This window comes from Loxodonta africana, chromosome 10 (genome assembly GCF_030014295.1).
Source record: "Loxodonta africana isolate mLoxAfr1 chromosome 10, mLoxAfr1.hap2, whole genome shotgun sequence".
NCBI classification, from domain to species: Eukaryota; Metazoa; Chordata; class Mammalia; order Proboscidea; family Elephantidae; genus Loxodonta; species Loxodonta africana.
This window is the reverse complement of record NC_087351.1, coordinates 35,529,914-35,543,880: the sequence shown is the minus strand read 5'-3', so window position 1 is coordinate 35,543,880 and position 13,967 is coordinate 35,529,914. Positions and strand designations below refer to the sequence as shown.

At 44.3% G+C, this 13,967-nt stretch overlaps 1 protein-coding gene across 1 annotated transcript; it reads left to right on the top strand.

Annotated features, from left to right (window-relative positions):
• The first annotated feature begins 5,516 nt into the window (after positions 1–5,516).
• LOC100676656 (mast cell protease 8-like) lies at positions 5,517–8,594 on the top strand. Its single transcript, XM_023540132.1, has 5 exons — positions 5,517–5,574; positions 6,812–6,959; positions 7,371–7,515; positions 7,740–8,084; positions 8,442–8,594. Exons 1-5 carry the CDS (start codon positions 5,517–5,519, stop codon positions 8,592–8,594), a joined length of 849 nt encoding a protein of 282 aa, XP_023395900.1.
• The last annotated feature ends 5,373 nt before the right edge of the window (positions 8,595–13,967 follow it).

Here is a 13,967-nt window from a genome sequence, read left to right as displayed (position 1 = left end):
GGTACTCACAGCATGATGAAAGAGGAAACCACCCAGCAGCAAATCCCTATGCTCAGAGCCAGTACACATTCTGTCTTGAGTCGAAAGTTAGGATATGATACAAGGGCAATGCCCCACCTGTGCTTTTCTGTTCACCAGCTCATTGGGCCACCATCTGTTAATTCTTCTCAATCCAACTCAAGAAGGGGCTGGGGAAAACCCACAAGTGGAAGGTCAGTGAAGAGAGCCTTAACCACAGCCATGGGCCTGAAGTCTTGCCTGGTCCTGTTGGTCAGCTGAAATCAAAGCCATGCTCACCACAGCTGTACAACTCCTCACCTTGTTCCAGAGCAAAACAAGTTTAAGCCAGGACACATGTACCAAGGCAGGCTTGGGACTCTGGCAAATGGTGTAGTACGAACACCATCAAGAAAAAGGACTTGGAAGGGCAGCAGGGCTACAAAGACATCTTCCACAAAGACAACAGCTCTATGCAGTGGAGTAGGGAGCCTAAGGACAAGAGTAACATGCCAGGTTTGTGACAGGCATGTGCCCAGAGTGATCCAAAACATGGAGGCACCTGGGGAAGTGCTATACATAAATCCTACAGAAGTGGTTCACAAGGGTCCACAGTAAGGGGCACCACCCAGTCTAAGGGCCTTGCTCCAAGATGTGGGACCAGAATGCTGGAAGATCCCACCCTTCCTCTTTTCTCCTTCATACACACCCACACACACAAACACACACACACACACCTGAACAACTTCCTCATTGGAAAACAAAGGGCCACAGCAGTGGTAGGGGACGAGAAAGAGTCAGAATGGAGAACTAAGTGGAGAATGCTGAGCTGAGGCTCCTTTCCCTGGGCCATGTGGGCTGAGAACCAAAGAAGTGATTCTGGAACCCCATATCCAGGCCTTCACTAACCTATGGAGACGTTGATAAAGCAGGGCCAACATTAGTTGAAGGCAGACTATTCTCAATCTATGAAACTCAGACCTCTCCCTTCAGTTCATATATTCTTCTTTATCCATGGGACAACAAGAAGAAAGCCTGGGACTGGCTTGAGCTGGACAGAGGACTCAGCCAGGATAGAGGCTGGGGAACCCTAGAGGCTTGTACTCTGCCCTCCCCTCTCACTCAGTACCAAAATGAATGGTGACCCCTCAGCCCCTTCTTTCTCTGAACACCCAGGCCCTGAACATGGAAACTGAAGAGAAAAAAGAGCTTGAGGGGATAAGACAGAGGGATCTGCACTGAGACTCTTCCCTTCTATGTCCACAGGGTGACTCCAGGGTACCCATGGTCTGAAACAATGTGGCCCAAGGCATTGTCCACCATGGATATGATAAAAACCCCTCAAGTGGTCTTCACCAGAATCTACAGCTTTGTTCCCTGAATCCACAGAATAATGAATGTGGTCAAGCATATCTAAGTGACTGGCACCTGGATTCTGTAGCATATGAGGGGGTGCCAGACTTTTAACAAAGACCATCTCCCAGTATGGAGGAGCTTCCTTCTGTCTTCCTTGAACATACGCACTGGTCCACTGCTATGCACCAGAGAGGCTCTGACTATACCTTCTCCCCTCTTCTATGTTTCCCTTGCTCACTCATCCTCAAACTCCCCCACATAAAACACCAGCTCACAACTGTGCCCTGTCCCATCATATCAGCATCTGTAAAGTCAGGTCTCTCTATCTGACCGTATCAGGTGTTGGAGCGTCTTCCTCAGAGGAACGCTAGAACGTGCTGCATGGTGGTCTCAACAATGGCCTCTTCTTGTTTCTAAACCAATCCCAGATGAAAAGCAACTGAGCCTCCAGCCCACACAATAGGGACCTGACGTGGTATTCATCAGGAGCACTTCCCTGTGAGACTCAATCCTTGTCTCCCTCTGTTCCTATGCAGCTCAGCAGGGCATCTCCTCTGTGCTGCTGTCCCAGCTGCCTGCTGCCTGCTGGCCTCTGGTCTTGTCAGAGAAGGGGCTCAGGGATACCAGGTTGTGCCCGTTGGAGCAGAGCCTGGGGAATGCAACTGCCAGGTCTGGTCCCCATACCTGTAGACACACCTTCCCAATCTAATCTAGCCCATCACACCACACACCCCCATGTGGGCTCAGAGTTGAACAGATAACACTCAATTAGCAGGTGTCCTTCTCTCAACCTGTCCCACTTGGTCACACCTGGCTGATTGGTATCTTCTTTATGTTCATGTCTGATGGTGATCACAAGTCTTTGGGGCCTATGGCCTTTAAATGACATTTGTTTGCAGCAGGATTGGGATTTGCTCATCCCACCCTCAAATGAACATTTATCTACTACCTAAGTGACGGCTATAAAGTATGAAATCAACATGCAGAAAGCAATTAGGCATTTGTTCTTTTCTTGGAACTAGACCAATACCTAAGACAAATTTGTGGGGCTGACCAGACCAAGTGGGTCCACCTGAGGCCCAGTATTGACTAAGCCCCACAAGAATGATGTAATCTATCATGGTCTCGTGGTGAGGAAGATAAAAGCCCCGAGCCCTGAGGCTCAGGTGGGGACTCTTGGTTAGTGCCCTGCACAGGAGAAAGTAGTCATCCCTCTTTGGGAAGTGGAAAATATGCAATGAGACCCCTCCCAAGCCTCACCCTATGCATGACTATGTTTATATCATTTTTCTTGTTGTTGTTGTTCTAATAAAGTTGTAGCTCTAAGTATAGTACACTCTGCATGAATTCTGTGAGTCGTGCTGGTGAATTAATGAACCCAAAAGGGTGGTGAGAGCCAGCAGGCCCTGATATCTGCCTATTTGTCAGTCTGAAAGAAGGTGTTCCTCTAACTAGTGAACTATGACCCAACTCTGGGAAACTAGGGTCAGAGAGACAGGGCTGTGCGCATAGCTGGCACCTTAAGTGGAGACACAGGGGGCAACTTAGAGCCATTCCCAATAAAAAAAAAATAGCACACAAGAAATATCTCCTTTGTAAAAATGTGCTGAAACTCTCAAAAGTGTATGAAATTTGACAAATAAATTTTAAGTGATCTCAACACTTTAGGCCATGTGACTCACAGATGATTACTAAAGTATCAGGCTCATATTCCATCTACATTGTTTTTCTAAGATTCCATGAACTCTTCACAAGTATAATTCCCCACAATGATACTATGACCCAGTGTTTAGAGGCAGAGCAGTTTTCCATAGCATTTCAAAAATGATGAAATTTTACACTGTTTCTTTTTAATGAGTGTTATCATAAGTAGCATGATTAGAATTGACAATAATTTTAGCAGCAGTTATATCTGGGGCAGAAAAAGATTATTACCTCCAACCTGTGCCTTATATTCTAGGTAATATATACATAACACTCTCCTATGGAAAGCCTGACAGCCCTCAAGCACACAGAGCCTCACCAGAACAGGGGGCCAGGAGTCTGGAGGACTTCATCTAAATCACATCTTCATTGACACCCCAGACTCATGGGGCAGGTGGGACCAAAATAAACAAGGATAGTCATCATAAGGAGCATACCATCCACATATTCTCCCACAGTCAGATAACATCCTGGTTGCTCACAGCATTGCGAAGGAGGAAAGCACCCAGCAGAAAATCCCTGGGCTCAGAGGCAGCCCATGCACTGCCTCGAAATAAAAGAAATGACGTGATTCTACAGCATATTACCGTACGTGTACCTCTATGTTCACCAGGTCATCAGGCTTCACTCCACTCCCTCTTTCCAGCCTGTACCTTCTGCTGGGGTACCAGAATCTCTCAGGGAACTAGAGAAAGCCATCAAGTAGACTGTAGTAAAGACAATGCAATCCCTGGCCTGGCACCCAAACGAAACAGTAAGATCTGAGTTATAAGCTTTGGCTGGTTCTGGGCAACTAAAGTCAAAGAAATGCTCACCACATCTTTATTAACAACTCATCTTCTCCAGGACCTAGACAGGGTGAGCTGGGCCACATGTATCGAGGGAGGCTCACAACTCTGGTAGATGGTAATGAAGGATACCAGACCAATGAGAGAAGATGCTGTCCTCGAACTTAGTGAGCTGCTCCATTGAGGATGAGGCCTAGGAATGTTGTTTCTAGAGGGAAAGTAACCAATATTTCCACTGCAGCAACCACTCTCCTAAGGAAATGGAATTTTGTTGAAAGGGCAGAAGCAGGATAAGATTATCCAATAAGCAAGGTAAGCACAGGGTTACTTGTGCTTAACTTACTAAGCTGTAGTCAACAATTTCAGTTTTTCACCTCATCAAAGATTCAGCTTTTAGGTATGGCTGTCTATCTCCTAAACCCACATCACCTTCTTACAGAATCAAAGTCTCTTTTCAAATCCATAGTCCATGACAGGGCAGATTAGCCATTAAGTAAGGTAAACACAGTCTTACTTATGCTTACTTACTAATCTGTAGTGAACAGTTTCACAAGTTAAAAAGTTCACAACAGATTAGTAAACATAAGTAAGGCCGTGCTTACCTTGCTTATTGGGCACTCCAACCCTGGGTAAAAGTATTTGAAGATCCCCAGAGCAGGGCAGTGACCCTTAATTAAGGCTATTTCCTTCTTCTGTGAAAACAAGAACAGAGACCATCACCAGAGTCAGGGATGCACAAGGTACAGAAAATTTGCCTAATAGCAATCTTCACAGGGACCCCAGCTTACCTGGGTCAAATGGAAAGAGAGACATCAAGAAAATTCAGAATAAATAGAAAAGATTGTTTGCCTCTTTTTGTATCTGCCTGCATGCTTGCAAATACTTTGACACTGAGATATTTGATCCTTCAAAAATACCAAGGTGCGGATCAACATTGGTTGATCAGGGCATCCTGAGACCAAACAATGAATTCACACAGGTTAGTCTGTCAAACCATGATCTCATGCTCTCCTATTCTGGTATCTCTTCACCTTCCTACTGCTCTCATCAACATCACATCTCCTCTTCAACCCCAGTCTCTATCTTCACCCCTACCCCAAGATTCTGTATTGACTGAAACTACCAATAGTCGATGGATGATAAAGATCTTATATAGATGATGAAGATCTTGTATGGAAGAAGAGTTTTTAATTTTTGGATTTATAATATCAATAAATACTCAAACTTCTGGGCTCTCAAACTGAGAAGCACTGACAGGGAATTTTGGGTTGAGAGATGTTATGTATTAAAGTAGGTAGTTGCTTATCGCAAATGCAAGTCCATATGGCATCATATTCATGCTTTTTTAAGACTCAAGGCGGGAAGTGAACACTATTTCAACTAAAACAAAACCCCAAAGCCTATTCCTCCCTTCTCATAGTTCAGGATTTCTCCAGGTAAATGTGGCCTGCTCAGTAAGAAACTGCCTAAGAATGTGGTTCTTGCAACATCCTCACCATACACATTCCTCTAGGAGGAAAGAGTGACATGCTGAGTTCATATCTTGAGAATCAAGACAACCTAGAATAAAACAGATGGTCATTGAGCCTGCCCCTTCTTACTCACCTCTTGTTTTAAAAAGCCTCGAACGAGAAACGACATACAACTTCTGACCTGAGCAACTTTCCCAAGATGATGCTGCCGCTCCTGATCCTGTTGGCCTTGCTGCTGCCCTCCAGAGCCTTCATACGTAAGTGACTGTCCATAACTCAGGGGTCTGGCTCTTTTCATAAGTGATATCTCCACAGAGCTCCAGCTTAGCCTATCTCTATGATGCATCCTGGACCCACTTTTTCCCCAGAAATTTAATGAAATCTATGTTTTATGTCTGCATAAACAATGTACAGGAATGACAGGGAAAAATGCTCCCAAGAAAACTGATGGCCCATTCCCCTTTCATGGGCTGTACCGCTATTGTCTAGAAGGAAGTGATTTCTTATCAAGATGGCCATAGATTCAGTAGCAGGAGGGAAAGCTAAAATGAATGCTGTAAATTTCATCTATCTAATCAAAACAATGCACAGCTTAATGTCAGGAGCTACTGAACAGGTCAAAGAAGGAAGAAGCATTTCATACTCCATATTCTAGACTTCACCTTCACCTTGTTCCTATTATGCTGAGCCTCTCAGCTCTATCAGGGCAGAAATTCAGATCCAAACTGAGTCACTGGACATCAGAGTGTCTGATTACTGCTACTAAGTCCCTGATTTACATGGGGCCCCCACTCAGGCTCCATTCCTTTCATTTCCCCTCTGTACTTTTATTTCCAGTTTCTATTCTCACCCCCCTTTATCCTGAGGACTCAGTGTCCTCTGAAGCAAATTCTGTGCTACAGCTCAGATGTCTATTAGGACTTCTCCTCCTCAACCACAGACCAAAGACAATCTAAGGACTGCTCATTCATGTAACCAAAGAACATTTATGGACTATTTTCTATGTGCCAGACTCGGTACGGAAGAGATACCAAAGGATTCTGTTCCATGAGCTCATGATATTTAGATCCTTAGAAACCAGCCCATGCAGGAATTGATCACAACACTGGGGTTCTGAGATGCTTCAGGACAAAAAACATCCAGAGCAGGTCAGTGAAACAGGTCTTCTGGGTTGGGCATCCTGGAGGTAGATCGTTTCCTAATAACATGTATCTGAAATATATTTAACGCAAATAAAGGCTGAGGTCCCTCATCTCCATAGGAAGAAAGTGAGAACTAGGGATGAAACTGGTCATATTACAAACCAGCCATGCTGCCTACAGGAGCAAGGATCCCATCTCAGTGTTAAAGGCCCTTCAGATGACTGTCTTCCAACCCAAGTCAAACTCCACAGACCATTCAGCCTCTGAATATCCCAGTCTTCTAGACCACAAATACTGCCCATCCTCTGAGTTCTATGAGCACAGATATGCAGACAGGTTTTCTCTTTAACAGTGATCAAAGGGGGTAAAGAGGCCGCACCACACTCACGGCCCTACATGGCATCAATAACAGTCACTGAGGACAACCATAGCTGGATAGCATGTGGAGGTTTCCTGGTGCAAGAAGACTATGTGCTGACAGCAGCTCACTGTTACAAAAGGTGAGGAACAACTGGGTTCTTGTTTCCTGGGAACCCTAACATCATTCCACAGGTGTCGCACAGGACGATCCCTCAGTGCATAGAGCCCAATCTCATCAGAAGACCCTTCTGTGCATCTCTAGTCTGGAAGAAGTGAGTATGGGTTAGAGTATTGGGATTTGTGGAGTGGGGGCTGTGGCAGGTGAAGCTGCTAAAGAACAAGGCCTGGGTCACTGCAGCAGAAAAAGGAAGGTAATACTATTCACACATTTGGATTGAGGTATCAGAGGGAAGAAATAAAACACGTCTTCTGCCCCATTTTCCTCCTCCCAGTTTGGCCTGGCTGCAGGCCTGCCTTGGGTTGGAACATCAACATCCTTATTTGATGCTGAGTTGAAGTTCCTATTTACTGTAGCCAATCTTTCTTTGCAGGAATATGACAAATATCTTTGTCACCCTGGGAGCTCACAATATCCAGAAAAAGGAAAATACGCAGCAGGTCATCCCTGTGCTTCAAGCCTTCCCTCACCCAGAGTTCAGCTCAGATTTAAAACTCAATGACATCATGTTACTGAAGGTATACCATCTTGCTTCCATTTGGGTGCACCCTCACAGGGTACTGGGGAGCCATAGCTTATTCAGAGCCTCAGGTCCTCCTTCTCCATCTGACTGCTCTACTAGTCCCAGTGCCATAGAAGCTGGCTTGGGGGCTATCAGGACAGTATAGGAACTACTTCCCTGGCTCTGAGCCCTTCTGATAGAGCAGGATGAGAATTACCATTTCTCACCTTCTCTGAACAGCTGAAACGCAAGGCTCAACTGAACACAGCTGTGCAGACCATTGCCCTACCGAGGAGCCAGGACTGGGTGAGAGCAGAGCAGAAGTGCAGTGTGGCAGGCTGGGGATTAATGAATAATGGCTGGCTGTCAGACACACTCAAGGAAGTAGACCTGGAAGTGCAGAACAAGCAGGAGTGCAGGCGAATCTTCCCACACTATGATGACACCACCGAGCTGTGCGTGGGAAACCCTCTGGGCATTAAGGACATGGGAATGGTAAGGAGACAATCATCTTTCCTATCTTGCTTCAGAAACAAAGTGATTCTAATTCCCCATGGTCAGGCATTCACTGGCCATGAAGCCATGGTAAAGTAGGGTTCACATGGGTGATGGCATTCTGTTCTCAATCCATAACACCAGGGAATCTTGCTCCAGCTCATCTCTTGTCCTTTCTTCATGGGAGAACAAGAGAAAAGCCTGCGACTAGGTTGAGCTGGAGAGAGAACTCAGTTACGGCAGAGACACACAGTTCTGGGTGATCCCGGTGGCATGGACTCTGCCCACCGGTATCACTCAGAGCAAAAGTGAATGGTGACCCTCCAGCTCCCTCTTCTGAACACCCAAATCCTGAGAAGGAGGACATGGGAACCGATGAGAAAATAAGAGCCTGAGGGAGAAACCCAGAAGGGGCTCCACTGAGACTGTTCCTTTTTCTGTTTACAGGGTGACTCCGGGGGACCCCTGGTGTGTAACAATGTGGCTCATGGCATTGTCAGCCATGGATATGATAACAAACCTCCTAAGGTCTTCACGAGAATATCCAGCTTTGTGCTCTGGATCCACCAAATAATGAAACGTTCTAGCATAGCTAAGTGATTGAACCCTTGATTCCGAGAGATAAGATGTGTGTTGTGGTGTCAGTCTCTTAATAAAAAACATCTCCCAGTGTGGAGGAGTGCCTTCTGTGTTTCCTTGTGTCCTTCTGTGCCTGAGGTAGGCTCACCTACTCCACTCTCTTCTCTGCCTGCTCAACAATTCACAAACTCACCCACACAAGCTAACAACTCACATTTGTGCACCATCCTGTCCTGTCAGCCCCTGTAATGTCAGGTCCCTGTGTCTGACCCTGTCAGGTGGTGGAGTGTCTCCCTTAGAAGAACAATGGAATTTGCTGCATAAGGCTGTCAACGATGGTCTTTTCACCTTCCTAAACCCACCCCAACATAGTGGTTAAGTGCTACGACTGCTAACCAAAAGGTTGGCAGTTCGAATCCAACAGGTGCTCCTTGGAAACTCTATAGGGCAGTTCTACTCTGTCCTATAGGGTCACTATAAGTTGGAATTGACTTGACAGCAATGGGTTTTTTGTTTTGTTTTTGTTTTGTTTTGTTTTGTTTGTTAAACCCACCCCAGCCCAAAAGCATAGAGGTGGGGAGAAAAGCAACTGCACCTCCAACCAACACATTGGGGGCCTGACATGGTCTCTATCATGACTATATCCCCATGAGCCTCCATCCTTGTCTCCCTCTGTCCTCAGCTCAGCAGGACCTCTACTCAGTGTTGCTGCTTCAACTGAGCCCTTCTACCAATCCCTCATCCTGTCAGAGACTGAGCTCAGGGAAACCAACCTGTGCCTATTAGAGCAGAACTTGGGGGAATGTGTCAGACACGCTGGGGCCCACACATCTAGACACACCTCCTATTTGTGCAGACCCAGCTCACCCTTTCTCATGCGGATCAGCACACCCCACAGCCTACGTAGGATCAGAGACAAGCAACCCCCACTCACTTAGCAGCTACATTCCCTCTGCCTGTCCTACTTGGTCACACTTTGCTGATTGGTTATTGATTATGTTTCATATGTGGACCCTGGTCGTTATGGCCTATGTGCTTGAGAAGTTGCCTCTATGCAACAGAATGGGAATTTTTCTCTTCCCACTCTCAAGAGAACATCTAGCAACTGTCTAATCGACAGGCCACGTAAGAGAGCAGTAAAACCACAAAGGAGGTCCTCCTCCAGGAATTATAAACCTGTACTTTTTGTCTAAATTCCAAATTCAATCTGAAGATACTGTTTCCACCCATCTGTCCTCAGGCAGTTGCCCACATTGTTTACAATTAGGGCTCAAGAACCCCAGGGACTTTCTATGTAGGGTGCACAGATGTCAAGCTTCTAGTACAGAGAGGCCAAGGCTCTAACCTACCCAGACACAGCCTTTCTGGCATAACATAGAGGACAGAAAGGACAATGCTGGTGTCATTTGCATAAAAACTGTCTGCCAATGGTAGCTTAGTGCTGAGGAGTGAGGAACAGTAGCCAACACCCTCTTGTGGACACCCACAGGGCTGATTGCTTTCAAGTCAATTCCAACTCATAGTGACCCTATAGGACAGAGTAGAACTGCCCCATAAGGTCTCCAAGAAGTGGCTGGTGGATTCAAACTGCTGACCTTTGGTTAGCAGGCAAGCTCCTAACCACTGTGCCACCAGGGCTCCCATTCTACTCTGAAGTCCTACATTTCAGGGACTTTCTGAGCCCACTGTCATCCAAGGCTCAGTGCGGGTTATGGAGCTCCATCCCAGATCAAGGCTAGGAAGGACTGAGAGCTGGACGTATGATAATACTGTGGGAGCCTGTCCACTCCCCAAATGACAGTGGGACAGCACTAAACATGAGATCAGGTGGAAGATATTGAAGCAATGGGACCAGAATACAAACTGCTTTAGGGCAGCTCAGTCTCCACGGACAGTACAGTTCTGATCCACTCCAGCTGTACCAAACAGCCAGGGTGCCGAGAGGTAGAGCATCCTGAAGACCTAGGTTGCAGCTTCATCTGACATCACGCCATTCCACCCCACACCTTTAGCACTTGTTCAACTCTGCCCTCCCCCGGACAATGTGCTATGCATCCTTTCCTATTGAGTGAATATTAGAAGATGAACTCTGGAAATAAAATTTTCCACACCGTAGGCAAGCACAGATAGTTGAAAACCACCCAACGTATTTCCCTAAATAGGAGAAACCAACTTTTTGAGAACTAATTCAAGACAAGGCCAAGCAGATAAGAATAATAAAAACATTTAAAAAAAAAAAACCCTGTTGCCGTTGAGTCAATTCCGACTCATAGCGACCCTATAGGACAGAGTAGAACTAACTGCCCCCTGGAGCTTCCAAGGAGTGCCTGGTGGAATCGAACTGCCAATCTTTTGGTTAGCAGCTGTGGCACTTAACCACTATACCACAGGGTTTCCAAAAATACTAATATATAATTAAACACATTTTTATCTTATGAGTCATAACAAAATTTTAAAATACATGTTTGCTTTAAATCTTATATTCTTCTGTATTTTTTAACGATCTTTTACATGATGCCTTTATTTAAACAAATGAATAACAGGATTATTTAACAGTGTCAATTAGTACTTACTAAAGGAAGGAAACCCTGGTGGCGTAGTAGCTAAGTGCTGGCTGCTAACCAAAGGGTCAGCAGGCGCTCCTTGGAAACTCTATGGGGCAGTTCTACCCTGTCCGATAGGGTCGCTATGAGTCAGAATTGACTCGAAGGGAAGGGGTTTGGGTTTGGTTTTTTAAGGGAAGGAAATATTAAACGATTAATATGTGTGAGAAGTATAACAATATTTCATATCTATCTTCCAATACAGCAATTACTTTTAGTACTTTAAAATCTCTCATTAGATAGTTACATTATTATGAGATTTTTCTTCTCTTAATATACAAAAATCTGTATATTATTACAGACATTAGTCTTGTAAAGCTGATTATGAATACAATAGGACTAATTAGGCAGATATGTACATTCAATTAAAAATAAAAAATCATCTTTTTGCTATCTTTTGATATAGTTAAGTATTTTGACTCTTACTGGGTTTTTTTTTTTTTTTTCCAATAACACTGCTGAAAGGCCTGCCACTTTTGAACATCTTTTATTTCTTTTAAGTAGCTCCAACATGGAATATAGTTAAACATAACTGTCACTTTGACTTACAGGCCTGCTCTAATCAAGCCAACATTTCACTGATTCCTGGTGTCTACAAGCTAAATTTCCTTTCAGCAAAAGTGTCTGAATGTGCAACACTTAGAATTTTACCTATTAGCAACAGCAGGTTTTTAATTCGTAGGAAACAGGCTTCTACTCTCCAGATATGTCCATCCACTTGGTGTCTACAGGACTGCATTGGTAGACCAGATGTTTGTCATCAGTAATTCTGCATTTGCAAATTTATCATATAAATTCTCTTCATTGATTATATCCAATATGTCTATACACTCCAAAGCACATAGGATGTCATCACAATTTATACCTTTCTACGTCAGGGAAAAGGACTTTAAAGCACAGGAATAATTTGAACTTTATTACAAAGAAATTACAGTTATACTAAAAAAAATGCAAAAGCCCTTTTTACCTTGGCTGCCTTCTTCCCATGATGTTTTAATGTTCTGAAGAAGTCTTACCTTCAACGCAGGAGTCACTTTTTCTCTTCTCTGTATGAGTTTTTGTTGCAGTCTACACATGACATCAAACAACTGGTTTACTCTCAGTTCATCTTTTTCCAGGTTAATAATAGCCTCTTCAAAGGTCATCAAACAGTCTGGAGAAACAACATACACGTTTCTGTTGCACTGTAACCCTTTTCTCCATTCTCACCCTCAATGATACATGAGAATATCCTTTAACTTAAACACTCTGCAAAGATGATTTTATCGCAGGCCAGTAGTGCTTTAGCACCTTTACTACAGCCAGAAACAATGACAGCCATTTTACGGGCATATGTTTATTCTTCCCATATCTATACACCATAAATCTCAGTGTGATTGTTAAGGTTCAGTGTCAACTTGACTGAGCCATAATTCTCAGTGGTTTGGCAGTTATGATATAGTTTGGCAGTCGTATAAGGATGTGATCACTTCCATGATGGATTTAAATATGATGGGATATGCTGTGAGCAGCTGATAAATTGAAAGGGAGTTTACTTGGGGGGTGTGGCCTACATCCAATACAGGCAGAATTTCTGGCAAGTCTCTCAGGGTTTTGCTCACTCAGGATCCTGCAGGTGGCTCCTGTTTGTCTGACTTCCGGCTCTTGAAACTTCGGCTAGTAGCTGACCTGCCTACTTGCCTGCTGATCTTGGGATTCATCTATCTTTGCAGCCTGTGAACCAAAGCCCTGCTGTATAACCTACTGATCTTGGGTTTGCCAGGACCTGCAGATACGTGAACCAGGAGAAGCCTCCAGCCTGAACCAAGAACTTGGGACATTCCAGCCTTTACAACCACATGAGCCACTTCTTGATTTAAACCTCTCTTTTTATATATATATATATATATATATATTTATATGCTTTAGTGGTTTTGCTTCTCTAGAGAACCCACCCTAAGATATTCGGTACCCGGAGTGGTTCTAGAGAAACAAAATTGTAAGGATAAGCTTTCTAAATTGTTTCTGATGCCTAGTTAGTCTTAAAGATTTTGATGACTCTGCTTCTAGCAGTTAAGAGGGCACTGATAACCCATGGCATGAGGTGACAATAGATATATACAAAATATCACCACCAATAGATCGAGTATTAGTGAAAGAAGAGGCTCTGGGTGATCACATGTTTGATACTTTTCTATAATTTTGTCATAATGAGAAGAATAAGGAAGTTGGTTTGTTGGTCCTACTTTCAATAGACAAATAGGTGAAAGAAAGAGATGAGCTCAGGTATTCAGAGTCAAAGCTCAAGTGATGCATAAATGACTTCAAATTTTCTACTTGAGCCCTGAAAGAAAGCCTTATTTCTTGTAGTAACAGAGGTGATATTGCTGAAAAGCAAACCCAGACTCAATTATTGTAAGAGTGGCTGAATTACAATGCCAACTAAATTCCCTACCTCAGGTGGTACCTGAAGTGAGGGCATTGATTGGAAATAAATGTGATCCTGATACTTGAGGTGAGGAAAATAGGCAGATAATCAGCAACCTGCGGACACTGAGCCCCTAAATTCTGTTGAATAACTCCAGCCAACAGAACCAGCCCTCTCACTCCCATCTGAAGAGATTACTCCATCTTTGTCTGCTGAGCCACCTTCCCAGTAAAACCATTAGACACTCCACCCCATCTGATGACATTAACCTAGCTGTGTCTAAAGAGCTTTTGAGTCATTGTCTGGGGCATCAGCTGAGGCAGTTGCCTTACAAGACAACACTAAATGTTCTCAAAACACTTCCCCACCACCCATTTTTGGCTA